Genomic DNA, 21,706 nt, shown 5'->3' with positions numbered 1-21,706 from the left:
GCTTCTTTAAACCACCTTTGCAGGGCCAGCGGGGGTCTCAGCACCGGGGGGTTACATCGTTTAAAAACAATCCAACAAGGTGTAAAAGAAAGGACTGGGACTGTGCAGAATAGCCCTGCATTTGCAAAACATGCATTTGCAGCTTATTTTGGCATCTCGCACCCAGGATGGAAATTCACTGGTGCCCTGCGATGCCGGTGCTCTAATCGCATCAAAAATGAATGGCATTTTTAATTTTCTCTCCAGGGTCCGTGCACCGCCGTTTTGACAGCACCTTGCTTTTAAGGCGTTTTAGTGTTCAATGAGTGAACAGAGAATAGTTCAGCGGCTCGAAAAATAACCGGGAGGTCAGTCTGGCCTATAGCCTCCATTTCCCAGCTGTAGTTTGTTTGCGTGCATAGTATCAAGATGAGGGCCACATCCCATGAAACACGAGCTTTTTAACAAGGACACAATTAACATGGAAACATCAAGAGACTTTTTAACGGTTTTAATAAGTGATCTTCAACAGTATGCAGAATCCAGGTCTACATTGTTTTGAAACCAGTGCAAAGGCTAGATCTGAAAAGTCTACTTATAAAGAAGGGTGCAAGAAGCTAGAGATCCAAAAAGTTATCTTTAAACCATCATTCAAATTATACTAGCTGCCCCATTTTAGAGATCTTTTCAGAGGACAGACCTTCTAGTAGTTTAGAAAGTGTTAGTGCTGGTTTGCAGTTCTTTTAAAATCATAAAAATTCAGTATCCTCAGCAAATGCAGATCCAGTTTGGATATTCTAGGGAACGCACAACTCTCTCCTCTTCTGTTCCTTGGCACCTGACCTGTCATACTCCCAAAAAACAACAGGTGCAGTGGGGAATGGGAGGGCTGGAATGACACGGTGGAAAAAAGTACCCAAAGAAAATAAAATGACACCAAAGGGCACTGTAAAATTGCACCCACCCGTGAAAGTCTTACCCATCAAAATTCAGAATGGAGACCAGATGTGCACAGCTCCTGTCCTTGAGGGGGCATAATCTTTAGGCTTTCACTCCAGCCGAGCTCTTAACCTCAAACTACTGGCTTAACCGGACCCATTTAAAGTTTTTCCAAGAGTCGTCATCCATCAATAAAGGGTGATTGTGTCTAAGGAAACATGCAGAATGATGATAGTTGGGCATCGGAGATTTAGAGCATGGGTACGCAAGGGATCTTCCATTCCCCCCCCCATTAGTCTTTGTTCCACTTAAGAGTTACTAAGTGATCACCATAACCTGGTTCAATTAAAGTTACAAAGTCATTAGTGAATATGTTGGGAGATATTAAGGTCCTGTAATATGGACAAGAGACAGGATTCCCCATTCCTTCTGGTTATTATTCCAACCGAGCTCCTAAACTAGATTAATTGAAGCCTTAATTGCCTTTAACATTTATATAATATATCCAAATTTTTAAGTGCTATATTACACAAGGCTGCCTGGTAACGACCCCTCTATCCACTGTAGCATGGAGACAAGGACATTCCCACCTGCTGGAACAACTCATATTTAGAACTGTAAAGCCTCCTCCCAGGAGATGCAGCAGTAACTAGAGAGGGTGCTGCAGGCACCTGGAAAGTTGTAGAATGTCCCAATAGCACAACCATTCCTAATCTCAAAATCATGTCCTAGCAGTACTCGGCTAATTGCCAACCACCACTGCTTCAGATAAAAGCAACACGTACAGTAAAAGACTAAAGAATAAACCCAACTAGTGCACTGTCATCAAATTAATAAACCAGTGCGGATTAAATGTTACACAGATAGATGTGTCAAACACTCCTACAATAGGCACTGGGAATTCTGCATGGGTACGTAAATATCTAGAATATAAAGTAGTAACTTTTCAGTATAGGGTGACCGCAATTTCCAGCTCCGGTCCTAAAAGTCAGAACACGGCAGTTTATCTGAATTTCCTTCAATTATCAGCTCTCAGAAGATGTGTTCCGCATTCTCCACTGCCTTAAGCAGCTGACTAATGAGCTGCAGAAAGCCTGCTGGACTCCAGACCCCAAGGACAAAATCCTGGAAACCCCTGAATCAATCACAATTAAGGAGCAGGCTACACCAGAGTACTACTGTAATGAACAGGCATACATGTTCCAATACTGGAGTAATCATTACTCATAGGAGGGGTGCTCATCTCCAGGGCTAGAGGACAGCAATCCAGCAGGATTGCAGGGATCCGCCATCTCCAGGGCCTTAATCTCAAAGAACTGAGGAAAGGTGTTAAACTGCTCCAGTTAAGCCATAATGTAGTTAGTGCAACAGGGTTCAGGGCACTGAGTGAGGTACAGAATCTAATCCCAGCAGGGGCAGGGAGAGCTGCACTCTTCACATCAGAGCTGAACAGAGATGAAAACCTGTGGACTGAGCAGTCCTCCAAGACTGTAGCTGTACATCCCCGACAGTGAACACGGGCCATGTTGCAGTGCCTTTGGGAGGGGTTTACAAGATACATCCCTTACACACCAATGTTAAGAATCCAGAATTTATTTAGATCAAATTACTATAACAGGGATAGGACTGACCTCAGTGGAAGCATGGGGTTTTGCACTTTCTCCCCAAAGGTGGGATTAATAATTAAACAAAAGAACACAGAGATAATCAGTCCATCTATTCTTTTTTATTTTGTTTTTTGTTTTTTTTTTAATTTTTCTTTTTTTTTGTCGTTTTTTTAGAAAAATCTGACATTACAGAACTAAACTTAAGCCTATTCAGATTTTTCACTTCTACACTTTCTGATGGTATAACAGAAACTCAAAATATGAAAAGGAGAGAAAGGTAAATGGTCTTCTTTTCAAAAACAAAAAGGAACATTAAAACCACCGATCAGATGTAAAGGGAATTAAAAACTGAAATCCTTAAGGAAAAAAAAAAAGATGGATTTATTTGTGGGTATTAGTTTAACAAAAATAAAATAAGTATGAAAAAGTGGATTGTGGCTTTAACTACTTTAATGGATTTTAATGGGTAAAAAGTAGGATTTAGTGCTGGGACTTTTTACATGTCAGTTGGTTGCCAGTCCGGTCGCTTCCGAAGACAGCCTGGAACAAGACATTGGAAAGAAAGAGAGAAAATGCGATTTCCATTTAATAGTTTTAAACATGGTATCATGATCTCAAACAGTGAAAACACACTAGACCTGTCCAGCTGCCATTTTTCACATTAATATAATATATATTTATATGTTACATCTTCAAATGGCCTTGAGCTCCAACCACCTTTCCTCAATTAATATTAGGTAGTGTCCAGTGATAATTAAAGGTTACATTAAGTAATTTTTCTGGGAAAAAACACCAAAAGGGTTTAGCTATAAATATCTAAGGTGACACCATAACTGATGAACACTGACTTGTTCATACCAACTTAAGAAGTAGTGATATTTAGGTCAAGATCCATCTGAATCATGTTGCACTAGTCAAGATATCCATGGCAATTTGTAAAGAGTTCTACAGCTGTAAGATTCTGTGAAACAATTAAGTAGCAGTTTATGACATTTCTGGAAGGTTTAAAAGCCACCCAACGACCTGAAAACCTTTAGTTCAAAGCACAGCAAAGAGTAGAATATATATGTAATATAAATGGTACTCCATAGGTTTCCAGGAAATAATTTTATGACGGCTCTTCAACTGCAAATAATCAGCATTGATTGACAGCTCACATGCACTATGTTTTGATTTCATTTACTTCAAAACAAAAGCCTTGAGTGCAGTCTTTTAAAGTTCTGCTTTTTCCGAAACAGAATTCAGCTGTTGCATCTCATAATATCACAATCTTTTGAAAATATAAATCCAGCCGGTAAGATTTCCTAGCTAAAATGTAAATAAATGACTAAGGACTCTACAGCAGTCATCACTTTTTCTTACAAAACACTCAAATTTATCTCCCCAATGTATCTGTGCTTCTGGTCTGATTTGTGCGACAGCTGCGGAGCTAGGCCTCTTTAGACAGATGGTTGGAAAACACTTTCAGGTGTACTGAAGCACAGAAGGGTCTCAACTCTCTCCAAGTAGGAGGACGTGCAGCTTTTAACCTAAGTAGATTTCCATTTGTGCCCAAGATCTGCACAACCATCAATGATGGACAGTTACGTGAACTTCCAAGAAGACTTCAATGTAAAAGAAAACTACAGAGAATGACCACACCAGAAAAAAACCCACCACCCACCCAACCCTCTGAGCAGACAGCAGGCACAGGCAGATTATACAATTCAGTAATCAGTAACGCGAACAGATGGCAGTGCAGGAAAAGCTCCATTCCACACAATTGAATGAAAAAACCTCAACCTGCTTTTGCAGGACCACAAACACATTTAAGCAGACATCAAAACTCCCTGGAATTGATGTATTTTATTAGTTACAGAGAAGATATGGCAAACAGATCAAGGCTTTCCATCATGTAATAGTGTAGAGCAGACACAGAGGGATGGGTGCAGTGACGCCCAGCACTACCCAGGGGATCAAAATGACAAGTACCATAGGGAGTCACTGACTGGCCCCACTCCACACCCACTCGTGCACAATCTAAAAAAATGAGCCAAACAGCACCTCTGACGAGCACAATTTTGCGATAATGCTTCCACGAACAACAGCAAAACTTTATCCCAGTCCTAACTTGTGGTAATGCATGATCCAAATACAAAATAAAACGTGAAAGATGTGAAAGGAAGCCTCACTTGGCAAAACCCAATTTAATTATATAAGGTTATTACTTCCATGAGGAATATTCCACTGCTTATGGCTTTTAAACACGTTTGCTTCATTGTGGTCAATGGTGCTCTTTTCACAGAGAGGCCTTTGTAATCACAGTCCAACGTTTTCCAGATTTTGAATTCCAAATATTGCTCTCCCCATTTCCACCACTATTAAGACCAGTCCAATAAGGCCGTGGGCTTTGGGAACATACTTGATTGCCATGCTGTATCAAGTCAGTGGACTCTTGTCTGCAAGCTTTGGAGCCAGCGAAAGAGACTGCAGACGTTCTTTGCTTGAAGTTAAATATATTCTCAATATACAGGCAGAATGTTAAAGGAACAAACTGAGCAATGCATTAGAGCTTCATGTTTAAACTGCAGCAGCTAGAATAAGATTCTTTATAATACCTGGAACCCCCCTCCCTCCATAATCTTAACTTTCCAGACAAGGCATCATCCTAATATCATTCTAATATTTCTCACTACTCTAAGACACTCTCTGGCTTAATAGCCACCTTTATCCGTGACGGTGTTAAGATTCAGGCTAAATCTAGTCACTACTTCCACTTAAAGCAACAAAGCATGTTTGACCCCAACTGAAAAGATCACATTAAAGAGCCAGGCCATTCCCAAGCACAGTTGCTGATGCTTGCAAGTGTTAGCCGCCACTTTGCGGAGAGAAAAACAAAACTGGCAGCAGTTCAAAAGTGAAGTCGGAAAACGGAAAGCTTCCTCGATCCGATGCAACCGTTGTTAGCCGTGAAAGTGCATGGCCAATAAGGGGAAAACTGGGGAGTTCGCACAAAATAATATGGGATCAGTCTTTATAAGGCAACACTAAAATCCTCTCCAGAACACCAGCAGGAGAACTTAGAAGTGAAAAATTACAGTGGCGGCTGGGGGGGGTTCTATGGGATGCCAGAAGAAAAGGGCTTGCAGCAGGCTTAGTCCAATACATTACAAATAAAAAAACATTACAACCCAGGACACAAAGCGATTTAAAAAAAAACAAGCCACTAGTAAGGAGACAGCCTTCTTTTCTTGGACTTGGAGGCCAGATCGGAGGAGCTCAGTTTGTTAGCGGTGCAGGGGACCACTGCCGCGCCCGTGCTTTCGGGTGGCATGGCGGCGGCGGCGGACGCCACCGGGCTCTTGGCGGGCGCACTAACGACATTGAGGGCCAGCAGTGGGACGGGTTTCATGCCAAGCAGACTGGAGACACACACGGGGGAGCTGGGGAGCGGGGAGTCGGAAGAGGAGGCGGAGGAAAGGGGGCCCGGAGCCAGCAGGGAGGAGAGGGTGATGGAGGCTGGGGAGGACACCACAGAGGAAGAGGAGGAAGAAGAGGAGGAGGAGGTAGCGGTGGTGGTAGTAGTAGTGGTAGTAGAAGAGGGGGGGCAAGGCTGACAGAGGCTCATGCTGAGGTGCTGCTCGGGATTCGAGGAGGAAGGTTTAGCGGACTCTACGCTGTAACAGAGAAAGAGAGAAAAGGAAAAAGAGGGACACACAGTCGGGCTGGGTTACTGGGTAAGGCGAGGTGTTGGGAGAGGGTGGCAAGGGGTGGGGACCTAGCTTTACAATGGACGCACATACAAAACAGGGCGACATTCACAGACCACATTTCACAAGACCAGAGACTTTACTGGCAGAGTAGTTAAGTACAATAAAGAAAAGCCAGATTTACTCATAGGTGACTCTAGTTAATCAAATTCATCTGATGCTAACGTAGTCATTTCATTCATGGGTATCGTTTCAATGACAACTGGAAAACGACACCTTGCCAAATACAAAGTGCATGTGATGAGGAAAAAAATTATTGTACTCGTAATCCGGTTTCTTCTTTAACGGTTTGCAGAGGTTTCAGTTTCTACAGCATGGCATTAGCCGACAGTACATAAATAAACGCCAAATCTGCCAGTGAAGTCAAGAGTTGGGGGTAGGACACAGTGTACATGTATATTAAATGGTTAATATGCGTTACACAAGGTTATAGCCTTCTTCAACTAATATCGTTTTGCCAAGAGGCAGTGGGCCGCCTGTCCACAGAAGACTTATAACATAGCAACAATACTGGATTATGACCAGTATGCTGCATTGGAATCTCAATGCTCGGAAAAGCTTTTACGTTAACAAGTTAGAGTAAGGAGTACCTGAGGGGATTAACTGCATTTTCAGCTTTTCAAACTGCTAAGGGAAATGAATTCCTAAAAATGACTATTTCTACGCGGGCTTTTTGTTCCCCCAGATTTTTTAGATTTTCCCTTGATAGGAATGTTAAAAAAAAGGGTTATTATCCATCTTGGAAAAGGGTTTTTTAGTAAGCGAAATGAGAAAATTAGGCTAAATGAATGGAGATGAAAAGTAAGTTGGTGTTGCACACATTTTCAGACTGTCAAGCTGTGTAAACCAATTCAACTGATCATAAATTATAGAACAGGATCCCAGAGGCTTATTCGGTGTACTTAAAAAGTCCTCAGAATCAAAGAACGTTAGCAATCATTGAAAACTGTGCTCAGATCTCAGAACTTAAATGAGCTTCGGGCAACACTAAGAGACCAAGAAAATCTAGGGTGCTACTGCAGGTTATGTAGGTGCTCAGAGGTGAGGCTGGGGGTGCCATCAAGGTCCTGTCTACAATGGTCCAATGGTACGAAATGTGGAATTTATTCTGTAATTCAACTGATTAAGCAATCCCTTCCGTGCCCAATCTGCTGTGTAGTGGGGCTACTGTGCATCACCCCAGTGAGGACTGTACTTCAGAGATGGATAAAATGAGCCCCTTTCTAGGTGCAAAGCACTTTTGGATCCTTTAAGGTGAAAAGCACTATGTAAAATGTAAGGAAGTATAACATTTCAATACATTACTAAAAACTAAAGGTATCTGCCTTACAGAGTGATCTCCTTAAATTTCCAACATGTAGGACAGGGTGATCAAGAGAGACCATACCATGTTTCTACAGAACAGATTAAAAAGGTGACCTTATCAGTAATTTTCTCTTTTGAAATTGTCCCTATCACTCCTACAGAGATCATTACCTATTCGTTTATAAAATCACTTCGACTTTCGGCTCTCGTCTTCCTTAGCCACTACACCATTAACAAGCAGCCACAACAGAGGCTCTCAGTTTTTTTTAGCATCCGAGTGAAAACATAAGGCCCTGTCAGATGGGCCCACATGAACACAAAGTCTGAAAATAAGAGAAAAATATTCCCCATTGCTTTGTACTTGAGGATCGTTGTTCAGTGATAAATGTCTGCTTAAATGGTCTGAAGTGTCTTAAGAGATGACCCTTCAGCTGAATAACACTCCTGCTCCCATTCGGCAGAAAAAAGGTAAATCAACATAAAATCACACAAAGGAGATGTTAAAACTGTCCATAAGATCAACACCAAATAGGGTGTCTGGTAAACCATTTTAAAAGGAACCCCTGGCTTCAGGTGAGTGCACCTGTGCCCCTACAGGTACGTTACTGCCTGTGCCCAGCTGCCCCCAATAAAGAGTGCCATCGATCGTTTACACCGAGCTCTTACCTGGCATTGATGAGGTACTCTGCCAGGCTGATGCTGGCCGGTGAGCCAGTGATGGTAACTTGCCGATCTGTGCTACCCTCTACCGGGTTGGCGATTTTGATCTGTGCGCCGGACATCTGGCGAATCTCATTGATTTTGGCACCTTGGCGGCCAATGATGCATCCAATTAGCTGGAAAGGTGGCAGTGGTGTAGAAAGGTTACATGAAGAAATACAGCAGGAACAAAACACAACTTCACTTGCAACTGAGTTGCTTGCTCTGTCTCAGTAGCTGAAAACCTTAACCTTGGGAAGACCGTGGCTCTTCATGAAATCTGGAAGGCATTGTGCACTGCCACAGAAAAATGCAAAAAACCCAGAGAGGACAGAGCATTATCTGAATGTCAACAAATCAAGACAGGCCTTTAATATAACCTTTAGCTTTGCTAACTGCCAATTACCACCATCAAGTGTGGGCAATCAGGAAATCAATTCTCAAAAACAACCTATTCTAAAAGATCAGAAATACACAATCCGCGCTTCCAATGCATTCTGCAAACCCTGATAAAAGATCCAAGATCATATTTGCACCTATACAAAGCAGCCAATAACCATCCATTCAGCTTGATCATACCTTCTCAAACTTTACTCAGCCTCTGAAGGTAGCCACTGCAGCTAATAAGATCTTGAAGAGACTAACAAATCTAAATGGATGGTAAATGATCTGGAGTTGACTGGCAGTTCTCAGTCCAAAAGTACAAATACAACCTTAACTCAGTGATCAGTGTTGGCAAAACCAGGGACCCCAGCCTGCTCTGGGGTCTGCAGACTCAGCACAACAGAGAATGGGCAAAGAGGCAGGGGAACGGAATACTTACATCATTTGGAATGGTGAGCTCATGAGAACTGGTCTGGGCTGAGGCATCCATCCCTGCTAAAAAGTGAAACGTACAGAAATCAGTCATTCAATTAAGGAACAACCTAAATACAGATAGCAGGAAACTGCTAACATAAACCAGCAAACAGTACCCACTCCTAATGTACACAACACAACCTTAGGCATAACTGTGAAATACGTGACAACCTATTTAACCTTTGAATTTACTACCCTTCTATGATTTTAATCTATACAAAACCAGATCTATCCCCTCTTTATTTGCAAGTCCCATCCTCTCTGAATGTTGTGCTTTCTTCCCAGCACTCCCTGTACGTATTACACATTTTTAAGTCTGTGCAGGGCTTGTCCCACAGTATTCCAATCTTTGACGCATGATGTGCAGTCTGATCTACCAAATATCATTCCTCTCTAAACCCAACCCCTCCAGAAGGAGGCCTGGGAAACCATGAGGAGATGCACTCAAAATCAGGCTGTTAGGGCCTTCCCAGATAAGTCCTATCTTACGAACTGCCCGAAGCCAGGAATTTCATCAACTCCTCTAAACCAAATACTCCCCCCTCCCATCCCCCTCAACTCCCTGGTGGGAATATGGCACAAAAGACCCATATGCAGCATGCTTTACTGTAGCAATGATTTAGGAGCCCTTCCCCCATCTGCCCAAGGTCTCTGAATACTATCTGCTGTACAGCACTACTTCTCCCCTGGGTATATGGGCTTTGTCACACTAATCGGAGACAAACAACAGGACTGTCAGGACAAAGCATTATTAAAAAAAAGTACAGAATGTTCAGATGTTCTAATCTAGACCACAAACAATCTGGAGATAAAAAAAAAAATTCAGATAAGCCAACCATTTCCCGAACATTTAAATTTGGTGCATTATAAAAGGAACAATGTTATACTTTTGAGATCAAGCACAATTGCGACATATCACTGTCTAACAAGAAAAAAAAATCAACTTTTTATAAAGTTTGGTGAGACTTTCAGAGTTTTGCGCAAAGGAATATGAACCAACAACTGCTGCCCAGGATGATTAAGCATACTTAGAAGTTAGACAGGACTCGATAGCATTAAGCGGCTTGTCCTTCAGTCTTTTGTCATCCAGCCACTGCAGTAATAAAGACAGATACTGAAAACTCCCCGCCCAGCTACCTACCAGTGAAGCCAGTGTTACTGGGAGCCAAGGGGAAGGGGCTCTGCTGCATGGCCAGCTGGTGCAGTTTAGTGAGCTGCGGGCAGAAAAGCAGAACATAAGCGTTAATGTGGAGGAGGAGCGGACCATCTTTTACCCCAGTGTTTCAGCACTACAAACTCACCACCTAGTTGCACACACCTGGACTGAAAAGACAAGTCTGCTCTACAGGCAAACTGCAAAAAAGGTGGCGCACGACGCACTGGCTCAAGGGCCAAAGTGTGGTTTACAAAGTGCACTGGTTGAACAAACAAAACAAAAAAAGTCCTCTGGAGTCCTGAGGGTCTTCTCACATCACACTGCAGAATTTGAGCTGTGCTTTAGTAACAGATATCCCAATGTTTCACAGAGGTAGGACACAGTTCTCTCCCAGGAACCATGAGAAACAACAACTCTTAAGAATTCCCAACTTCCCTTCAGACTCCACGTTATACTATGTGAAAAAGTGTTCACTTTGCTAAAGCTCTGCTAAAACCCTGCAGTTTGCAATGTTTGGTACAGATCCTGTCTTGACGCAAGATTGGACAGCAGCACCACCGCTGACATTGCACATTTCGACTTGTCAAACTTCAAGGCTGAAAAATACATCCAGTGTTTTTCAAAACACAAGAAAATAAAACAGAGCTGACTAAAATTGTTTAAGAAAGGATTTAACCACGCCAGATGTCCTACAAAGGTGTACCAAAAGGTGAAAATGGAAGAAAAAAAGGACAAGACCTCAGACCTATTAAGCACCTACTAGCAAAAGTATCCCAACCTTCCTAAGATGTAGTGCATACTTAATGTTATCGTATTCCAAACTACATTATCCCACAAAACCACACGGTATAAAAGCACTGGGCTCAAGTGACCAAGTGTCACACAGTCTGCTTCACTATGGAGCAGTTTTCACAGAACCTGTAAGCAAGGGAGCTCCTTCAATCCTTATGAAGTTTAATCCCATGTAAGCAAGTTTACATACATTGTTCCACCTAAAGAACGCTCTAAAAATCCCGAAAGATCCTCCTTTCACCGACAAGATCAAAGATGGAATAATTGAAATGTCTTCAAAATCACAAACTGCCTGCTTTATTTAGAAAATAATGTACATTTGTCACCACGCTGGAATCACTCCAGAGAAGTACTAGATGCATTACCAAGCCTGAAAATGTTCTGACAATTTAAAACAAACCTTTAGTCTTGAACAGAGGACTGCCCATGGACCTGATTTAAGCATTCAAAATTAACCCACTAGACTTATTCAGAACCAAAACAAACCCCAGAACTCAGGTGGAAACTAAAGGGAAGTGCATTTAGAACTGACACCAGAAGGCACATCTTTACTCAAAGAGTTGTAGGAGTATGCAAGATCCTACTTGAAAAAATGAACTCAACCTCCAAGCACCACTTGAAAGAAACCAGGAAAAGATCTTTAGATCACTTAGCTAAGAACGAAATGAGACAGATGAGCTAAATGGCCTTTTCACCTCTTAGTTTTCACTTTTCACGTCAAATTTGGGTGAAAACCCAAGTTTAAAATATAAAACAAGCTCTGAGCAGACTGCAAACTAAGGTTAAACACACACTGTCATACAACTTCTACCAAGACAATTACTAAGTAACACCCACCTATTCCACTTCCAAATTTGAGGGAAAAATGCAGCAGAAAGAAACAAAAATGCTAAAGAAGCAAGGGATCAGGAAAGACTGGGAAAGAAGGTCTAGATGCAAGTAAGCAAGAAGAAATCAAGGAAGGGATGGGAAAGCTGCTTCATAGCATCACTGATGCTCTACACAATTTGCTTTAGTAGTCTGTTGATTTGAAAGGGAAGGACTACCCATGAGAGCCTTAGGCACAGGACCAAATACATGGGCAACTTCCGGTTTTGATTAAAATCGGAAAAACAAAATCAGAACTAATCTTCCACCCCTATATGGCTATTGATCGAATCACTCAAGTCCTTTAAGAAAAGGAAAAGGAGACTAACACTTACATCTGGGTGTGGAATGGCGTACTGTCCTTGAACGGTATAAGCCTGTAAAGAAAAGACAGCGTTCAGGAGAGTGGCTCAACATGCGACCTCGCTGTCCCCATCGTCACTGAACCAAAACCCTGCCAATGGGGCTTGGAGTCTGTGACCTCTCAGGCAGGCAAAACACCGCTTTTCTAACAGCTGAGCAAAATCCCTTCCCAATTTAAGATCCCAGTATGTTTGAGAGTAAATGGGGAGCGGGGGGAAATGTATGCAAGTCCAAAAAATTTCATGCATCACTGGAAGGATGATAATCACTCCCATTTATTGGTTTCCAAGGGGTTGTGGAAATACAGGAAGTGCAGGATGTTGAATCTATATTGGATTCAAGATAGCTTTGCATCTGCCAACATCCTGAAAAGGCTAGAAAGCCTTTGCCTTTGTGTAGTATGTCTAACTATTGCCCAAAGAAAAAAAAAATCAAGACCTACATCAATAATTCCAGTATTAGTGCTATTCAAAAGGCTCGGGAGAGCACTGCTTTGATAGCATGGCTTCAGAATGAATTTAGATCATGCAGAGAGGGGCTGTAAATGTCCTCTGTAAATGACCAAAACACCATTTGGAAGAGGAATGTTAAGCAAATATTACAAAACAAAAGGTGGGGAGATATAGAAGGGCAGGGTCTCCTAATTCCATAACAGATCTGAGAGGAAGCTGCTGTTGCTGGGAAAGGATCTGTCTTGTAAAGTGATGCAAAGCACATGGAACAGGGTGTCAAGACGGGGGGTGGGTGGATAAAGGAAGGAAGGAAGGGGAGCAAAATAAAAATCAAAGAAGTCCACTGCAGAGACCCTGGATTTCTTTAGCTCACTCTTGTACCTGAAGTACTGTATGAACATCTGCAGCCTCAGTGTAACCAGTAATGCACAGTTCATTCACACCTTTCCAAGGTGCAATGCAAGAAAGGATTGCTCTTCAATGAAAAACACCTATCAAACTTGGAAAAAGGGACTCAGCCCAACTGTATCCACTGCAGGCCATTTCAAATATGACAGCTATTACTACTCATAATATCCCTCAAACTACTTTTACATATAACAGTCAGCAATGCCAATACTCTCTACTAACAAGTTATGTAGACAGGATAAATTGTCCTACCACACAGTGATCATTTGATAGTGATATATTCTCTACTGATAGATGCAAATAATACCCTTCTCAGAATACCAAAACAAAAAAGTCAAAAGACTGTTTTGAGAAAATGAAAGTAAAATTAATTCCTGATCACAGATGCATCTGAACTAAATTCTCTAGATAACCAATGAAGTACACTAAATTTTGGTTACTTAGTGTGTATTTTCTAACAAACTACAATGAAAGTAACAAAGCAAGGTTTATGTCTTTCCTTAAGCACTGTCACCACAGCACATGGGAAATCATTCTTCACATGTTCGTGGGGATTCTGGTTTTGGCAATACAAGTAAGAATCGCAAATTGTGTATTTCTAAATTGTTGTGCCCATTAAATCAAACCCACAGCCTCAAAAGGGGCTTTATTTTTAGAAGTTTGGTGCCAATCTACATAATCCTCTAAGTACAAACAGGGATCAATCTAAGAGCTATAGGATTTTTACCCATCATGCAACTCTGTACTCAGACTACAAAGAAGTTGATACAAAAAGCCAGTCTCACCATTAACACATGTAGTTCAGAAGCAGCATCATGACCTATACATTTTTAAATGCATATTCATATCTTCAAGAGACTCAAAACATTCACAATTTTTTGAGCCACTAAGGAGGACATGTCATGCAGGTCAATTTCTAGCCAAGGCAACACTAAAGAGATACAGATTCCCAAATCAAGGCAGATATGGTCAACCCAGAATACCTGTCGACAGCTCTGGTATCGATGTTGCTGTGCGAAGATATTCAGATATATACATCCCCCCAGACACACCCCACAGGGGAAGTTACCTGTCCACCAGCAAAGATGACCGGAGAGCCAGAGGGCTTGGGCCTGTAAGGGATGGTCACACCCTTCGGAGGAGACTGGGGAGAAAACAGGACAACCACCATTTAGAAAGCAGCCATCAGTGAAGACATGCTGACCATGGAAATAGTTCCCTCTTTTTCCTTCCTAACCTAAAATAAAAACCGTGTTTAATGGATGATCAATTCTAGATAGGATCCACAGCACATTTAACAAGATTCAATTCAAACACCAGAGCTATTCAAAGAGTTTTTCCAAGTAGAGCTGAATGTGTCGACGTTCCCGATGACGTTTTAGGTGTAATCCCCTGATCCTCCTGAGCAGAAGTCACTCAAACCCAAGGGGATTCCCAGCAGCTGCGAAATTCTTGGCTAAATTCTACTGTACTCCTCTCTTGCCAGCAAACAGATTAATGACATCCAGGTGCTCCAAACAATTCTAAAGAAAGCACCAGAAAAGAACTGAGAAAGTTACCAGAAATAAGCAAGAATCTTAAACTCCGGAGGAGTACCGCAAGAGACTTTATGCCTTGCTCGACTGGGGAAACCAGAACCCACTTGTGTTTCCGTGTCATTCACGACTGCTCATGGGAGACAATACTGCCCTACTACAGCCTTTTTAACAGGTAAAACCTAGCAATTTTTTTTAGCAAAAGACAAGAAACGGATTGCAGGCCCACAAACTGCTCTGCACCCAGGAAAAAGGAGGAACCCCCCCCTTGTGCTCACAGGGGACCATGTGGTGGTTCTTATGGCCAGGCTCATCGATGGGTTTCCTGGCTGTCTTGGAAAGAACTCACCTCCAGCATGACAACGCAGATCTGCTTGACGCACTCGATGATGGACTGCGGAGTGCCGGCGATGGTGATGGCACGCTCCGTGGAGTTGGGCAGCATGTCCCCTGCCACCTGGACCTGAGCGCCCGTCGACTGCCAGGGATACAATTACAACCACCCCCCATGGTTAGCTCACTGCAGGAGGACATGGCACTCCTGACAGATGATCTTTGTAAGGCACACGCAGCTCCTCCATGGGCCACAATCAATTACAATTACCCATGCAGATCACTAATTAAAACCTCTCCAGATTATCATTCCTGTACCTTACAGAGCACACAACCCAAAGAGAGTACAGCTACTTGCACTTGCCTCCAGCTACAATTAGGGCTGACCAAAAACCTGCTACTCATCTGTGTAACCTTCAAAAAAATGTTTTTCACAGGACAGTATTATTTACTCCAAAAATGCACTATACCCGCACTAGTGGCAAATAAGGTTTATATTTTCAAAAAACCATACACTTGCAGGAAACCTTACAGAAAGGGAACACATAAAAGGGGAGATTTAAATCACAAAAAAAAGCGTCACCCCCTGCCCCACCCACGTCCTGTGACAGCACTCACCCAGCACGCGTTAACTCACCTCGCGGATCTCTTTGATCTTACAGCCGCCCTTGCCAATGAGAGAGCCGCACTGGCTGGCAGGCACCACAATACGCAGGGTCACTGGGGGCTTGCTGGTGGCCGTGCTGTTGGTCATCGCACTACTGATGTCCTGCAGGCACAGAAGGTGCGAGATCCTGTCAGCAGGAGCACTCCACCCTGCTCTCCTGAACTAAACGACAGCTGCCCTTTGAGGAGAGTCAGGCAGCAAACTACACAGAGGTTTGTTAAAAAAAGACTAACCATTTCAGATCAGGGTAGCAACTGAACAGCTGAAGCCTTTGTACCATCCACTTAACTTCAATGCTTCAGGAGTTTTGTGCATTGCTTACTTAATTCATAGTTTAATTATTTTATATATAATCTACAAAAGTTGCCTCCTAAATTACAAGGGCCTTTTTGTCCGTTAAATGAATTCATCCCAGTTTAGCGATTTTAATTCTAAGATGTGAAAAACAGAACTGTCCACATTACTAGACTAGATTTTAAATGTTCGAACCTTTCGAAAGCAGAGCAAGGTTCTTTTTGGTCTATTACACAACGAGCTTTGGCAAACTGTGCTAAAAAGCAGAATAAAAAATACCCTTATATGGCAACAGCCTGGCAATTAATTCATTATTTTCCATTCATTGCTCCGACTCCCTGTTGCTTTTAGCTGATCAGTCCCAGTTTCTGATAAATGATTAGCCTGGAAAACAGCGCTACCTCTTCCAGCTTCTCAATGATCATGGAAAAGGCTTTGAAAATGGCAGTCGTGGGTCCAGCAAGGGTGATGATTCTCTCAGGACAGTTCCCTTCAGAGATATTAATGCGAGCGCCACTCTGTCAAGACAGAAACAGGAAAAGACTTAAGAAACTGCATATGTTGTTATAAACCAAAGCTGTCCTTAAAAGCAGAGCAGGTCCTGCAAAAATTGCTTGTGAGATTCTGGAAAAATGAGCATTTTGTAAAACTGGGAAACGCGTGGATCAGCTAACATTCATTAACATTTCTTGTTTGCATTTGGGTGAAGCTGTCGGCCTCAACACTGAGAAGTTGTTTGATGGACATTGCTACAGATTTAAAAGAAAAAAGGGTCTCCCAGACATGGCTCAAGTCACAGTTTTTGATACAGATCTTTGAAGTTATTGCCTCAGACCTACTTCTGTACAAATGCATATGGGCAATTCGTATGACCTTTGTCTTTGCCTCAGCGGTCAATGCGACAAAAAAGGGAATGTGTTGCTGACAAGAAAAGCCCACTTTCTAATTATTTAAGTTTCTAAAAAAAACCTCAAGACTAGTTTCACACTGTTTATTGAAGTCACCAAGGACAACTGTCAAAGCAGTCAAGCATATAGCTAACTGTGCCAAATGGAGTTTAAAATAAACCATCCTTTTCAATTAAGACTGACAGAAAAACATTTCACTCACAATTCACAAAAAACTGAGAAACAGGTGGATGCACTGCAAATACCAACTATCAGTTCATCTGCAATCAGCCTTTTCTTTGAACTAGAACCTTACCTCTTCTCGCATCTTCTTTACAGATTCTCCTTTCTAAAAAGGCAAGGGAACAAAAAAAATGGTTTCAGTGCTGGTATGTCAGAAAGGAAAAAGAAACATCTCCAACATCAAGGTCTTCGTAAGAGTCAATTCTAAATCCTGCAGATCAGACTCACCCCCTCACTATCTTCTTGAAGATTAATAGAAATTGTGCCCCCTTCTCTCCCCACACTATCCTTTCTTCTAAGCCAGTACACATCCAGCATTTTCAGGTCCCCATCCATTCTATACTCCTGAGAGCTAGCTGATCTCACGTCTTCTCCCCTTCGCTCCACTGGAGTCCTCTGTCTTTAACTCAACATAATTAGTGCTGAATGCAATGGGGGGGGACTGGATGGGCTCCTCATTGCTCTACAACGACCATGTGCTTTCTATTCAGGGAATTGTTTTTTCCCCAGGCAGGAAGATTTCAAATTACTCCTGTTAAATACACTGAGCTGACATCAGAATGCCTTTGTATGCAGGCTTGTACTTCCATGGTATCTCAACCTCCTTAAATAAAGTGAGAAAATGAACCAACACTCACCTTGCCTATGATGCTACCGACTTCCTAGAAAAAAGAAACATTACAAGTTAAAGCTCCTGAATCCACAAACTAGAGAAAGGAGTACAAATGTAGCTCTGCAGTAGCCAGACTCCAGGCCTTAAAGCTGCTACAGCAATCCATGAAAAAAAACAGCCAACTCATTTAGTTACTCAAAATACACAAATTCTCGCACATTGCTGTGCTTCCGAAATATTTGTTAAGGTTAAAAGAGGTTAAAAGAATTTGAAAATGTAAGGGGCACATTGCAAATGTTTACTGAGTACCGATTCAGTCAAGAGGTCATTAGGCTCATCTAGTCCATTTGGTAGTTGATTGGCCCAGGGATCTCACCCTGCAGTTTCATGCAAGAAACCATATTATCGGCTTAAACATGGCTGGACATCTTGTTCCACCATCCTTTAAATCAAAAAGTGCCTTCTGTTCTTGGTTTTTAACGCACTTCCCAGCAATTCCCTTGTTTGCCCTCCATTTTGTGTTTCACTCTTCATCCTGAACAACAACAGCCATGTGGTATTTCATTTAATGAAAACTAATTGAAACTGAAAATGCCCACTTCATAAAGTTGGGAATTGCTAGCATAGACACAAAACAATGGTGTTATAGAAATTCCTATAACAAAATACTGGACCTTCAATAATTCCACAATGTTCGTGAAAAGAATATATAAAATGTAATTTAAAAGCCTGGATTGGGGAATGTATGCTTAGTAATGTAAACAGTACAAACACTGCATCAGCTCTTCTGATGGTCAACAGAAATGAATTACCTTGATTAGCACTAATATCTGGTAAAATATTACCAGAGCGCACAAAAGCTATTCTCACCATATTTTTTTTACTAGTTCGGGTTCTTCTTTTTCTGAATGATCCACAATGATTTTTAAGCACAATTATCAATTGTTTCATTAACTGAATTTCAATTTTGGAGAACTGTTAACTGGACAACAGCCACATGCGTTGCTCTCAATTGGAAACAAATGCAACAGAAAAATGCTGAAAAATTCAAAGTGAAGAGTGCTCCATTCCACGTTCTGCATTTGAAACTTTTCCATTTAAAGTGTTTGACTAAATGAATGCTGCTCTGACGAGCAATTGTTTTTTTGCTAAACCTATTCACGTTTCATTTGCTCTTATTTTTTCTAACCCAAGGGAAACATCAAAAGAAATATTTTCTCTCTCAACCTCTTGTGCACTGGGTAAATCTACCAAGCACACAGGAACAACACCTGCTTTGAAATATATTCAAATACGCCAGATTACAAACACAGAAGGCATGATGGGTGTTCACAGCATGACAGGCCGATAGGCTGGCATTAATTTATGAAGATGTAGGTGAAACCACCAACCTCACTTTTCACGGTGGGCTATGATATGCTAAATGAGATCTGTCAGAAACTGCAGGTTACCTTGCCATGCATGAGCAATCTGATGGTGAGGGTGACATTGAGTCCTCCTTCGATCACACCGGAGTCCATCATGGGTACAGTGACTAGTGGAGGGACCGGGCTGGTCAGGAGCTGGCGTCTTTGGTCACAAGAATGGAATCTGAGTGGGGGAAAGTGTGCAATGCATTTAAAAACACAAGATCAGGTCCCTTGAAGGTAGGGGGAGACAAAAGGCCACACCAGGGGTGCAGAATCACCACGTTCTTTAAAGAGAAACATATTCCGGGATAGACTGCAATTAGGCTCAATTAAAGCGATCGATTGCTTATCCTTCAAAAGCTACAGCCAGGATTCCTTGGCTCCCACCACGTGTTCCAGTTTTAATGTACATAATCAAGCCCGTTTAGTAAAAGCCAATGGGATTGGATTTCTATAAAATAAATTCCATTCAACCTTTTCCTCTGCTTCATCCGGCAAATATCAATATCGATGTGGACGTAGTTTGAAACTTAAACGTAACAAATGACTATACAGTACAGAAATGTATTGAGTTTATTGACTTGTTCAGCTTTGAGAAGCGAGTATAAACAAAATGCCTACAGAATGTGACATAAAACAGACAAAACGCGTCGTATATTTTGCGTTGCTGTTTTTTTTTTTTATTCTGGCTCCGTAGGTGCGTATACTGATTAGCGAATGCTTAATAAGACCAAAGTCCAAATTCACAAATGTTCCTGTTGATACGCGCATACACCTGCCATTAACTTCGTCTCCAACTCAAAAAACCTGAACAGCGAGTTAAAAATCTCGCAGACTTTTTCCACCTCGATCTCAAACGGCACCGCGGTAGCCTGAGCCTGACCGAAATGACACGCCTTGTTGTAACCCTACAACACCTGCCAAACGCTTAACGGCGGCCGAAGTCTTGAAGACTTCAAACAAATGAAGCCTGAATACACCTACCCAAGACTTACACCTTCCGTGCGTACTTGTACCGGAGTACAGGACCGCCCCTCACCCCAAGACAACATGTCGCGTTAATGACATTAAATCACAGCGGCGGTTCCACTATTGACACGGTCGCAGCGAGAAAACCAAAAGGTCTTGGATATTGGAATTTTAGATAAAATAACTCTACATTTAGGGAGGGGGGGAGATGCAAAATCCGCGCTCAAGGCAGTCACGACAGAGAGACCGCGGCCCTAAGGAAAGCAGATCTCCTCCTACGTGCTCTACTGCGGGCGGCAATCACGCAGTTAGAAACGCAGGCAACGTGGAAACCCTTTCTCAATTCGCCAGAGCATCGAGTTTCCCCCGCGACACAACCGAGGCAGAACGGTGGGCGCCGAGATCGCCCTCATTATTCACCATCATTCCTGCGAGAACCCAAAACAGCAGATCCACGCTCAAAACAACAACGCCACCCCCCAAAAAAAAACTCGAACACCGACGGGCGATTTGCACCGTCAGAGCCGCCGTCCCCCAACCCCCATTCCCAAACCAAACTACATACGGAAAAAAAAAACGTCATACACCGAGAACAAACGACGCACTTGCACGGTAAACTACCGTGCGGTGCGAAAACAAAAACCGAGAAAAGGGCCGAATAAGTGTCGATTTCGGCCAATAAACACGTTTCGCCAGAAAGACGCAGCGCATAAGCAATCCGCATTGTGCTGCGCGCTGTTGCGGCCTACACCTCCTCGCCGAGCCTGGAAACTCCTAGCCCGTGGCGAAATGTGTGTGCGCTTTCTTTTTAAACAACAAAAAATACCGTTTTCTTACCTGTTTCGTGCCTTGGAAGGTGTTCAGGGGGAGGGTAGGGTTTTAAGGGTAGAAGGGGATAGGTTCGGGTGGGTAAAAACCCAGGGGGAGAGTTTACAAAGGAGCCGGGGAGAAGGGAAGAGAGACAGTGAGAGACGGGAGCTCCTCTCAAACACAAAGACAACAAAACTCTCACCTTTCCCCTTTGACCTTTCATCCGCGCCTCCTCCTCCTCGCCCAACCCCCGCCCTTTACCGGTTTTTCTGTCCTTTAAAAACTAAAGCAATCCCCACAATAACCAACGAGTAAGAAAATTATATAGTTAACAACAATTAGATTTATGGTGCCTTTTTCGTGCAATTTTAGCGCTTCATTCTGTGGAAATGTACTGGGAAGCTCCGCCGCTCGACCCCGGTGCAAACCCACGACGTCACTGCTTATTTTATGACTGGACGCAACTCGCCTGAGAGTCAGCTACACATTTTACATTAACGGCAAAATATGAACGAACATTAATCAAGAGCGAAGTTTTTATATTTGTTAATCAGGAGCGTGGTTTTGATTTTGTGCACGTATTCTCACAGGATTATGTCCTATTGGAGTGAAACTGTAAAACATAAACTGTATAATAAATAATGTGAAATTAAAATTATATTCATTAGAAAGGTTAATTTATTATTTCACTATACCTTTAACCTGTACTTTAAAGCATCGTTATGAAAAACAGTGCAGGACCTAGCTCTGTACTGTCATACTGGTACCATAC

At 42.4% G+C, this 21,706-nt stretch overlaps 1 protein-coding gene across 8 annotated transcripts; it reads right to left on the bottom strand.

The window, feature by feature from the left end:
• Positions 1–475: 475 nt before the first annotated feature.
• pcbp2 (poly(rC) binding protein 2) lies at positions 476–21,130 on the bottom strand. 8 transcript variants are annotated; one of them, XM_088633705.1, is made up of 13 exons: positions 20,140–20,283; positions 19,198–19,336; positions 17,772–17,795; positions 17,207–17,239; positions 16,405–16,521; positions 15,680–15,811; positions 15,059–15,187; positions 14,244–14,318; positions 12,287–12,328; positions 10,278–10,350; positions 9,102–9,154; positions 8,246–8,415; positions 476–3,065 (listed from the first exon to the last, which is right to left on the bottom strand). In XM_088633705.1, the coding sequence occupies exons 1-13, from the start codon at positions 20,205–20,207 to the stop codon at positions 3,029–3,031; spliced, it is 1,092 nt and encodes a 363-aa protein (XP_088489831.1). In that variant the 5' UTR covers positions 20,208–20,283; the 3' UTR covers positions 476–3,028. The 8 variants fall into 8 exon arrangements, with proteins under 8 accessions (XP_088489831.1, XP_088489830.1, XP_088489828.1 ...); XM_088633704.1 differs by having other exon boundaries at positions 9,102–9,157; positions 20,140–20,275; XM_088633702.1 differs by lacking the exons at positions 476–3,065; positions 20,140–20,283 and adding exons at positions 4,352–6,181; positions 20,962–21,130 and having other exon boundaries at positions 9,102–9,157.
• Positions 21,131–21,706: the final 576 nt, after the last annotated feature.

Source organism: Lepisosteus platostomus, chromosome 1 (assembly GCF_059453375.1).
Source record: "Lepisosteus platostomus isolate fLepPlt1 chromosome 1, fLepPlt1.hap1, whole genome shotgun sequence".
Taxonomy (NCBI): Eukaryota; Metazoa; Chordata; class Actinopteri; order Semionotiformes; family Lepisosteidae; genus Lepisosteus; species Lepisosteus platostomus.
Note: the sequence above shows the minus strand (reverse complement) of the source record. Positions and strands in the feature narration are given on the sequence as shown.

What these genes read in the sequence shown, in the direction of transcription:
- pcbp2 (XM_088633697.1), bottom strand. Translation starts at nt 20,207, where the DNA reads ATGTTGTCTTGGGGTGAGGGGCGGTCCTGTACTCCGGTACAAGTACGC. An exon ending in TCTGCGTTGTCATGCTGGAG is followed by an intron (nt 14,319 to 15,058) that starts GTGAGTTCTTTC and finishes TTTTCTCCCCAG; the next exon opens with TCTCCTCCGAAGGGTGTGAC. An exon ending in CAGTAACACTGGCTTCACTG is followed by an intron (nt 9,158 to 10,277) that starts GTAGGTAGCTGG and finishes TTCACTTTTTAG; the next exon opens with CAGGGATGGATGCCTCAGCC.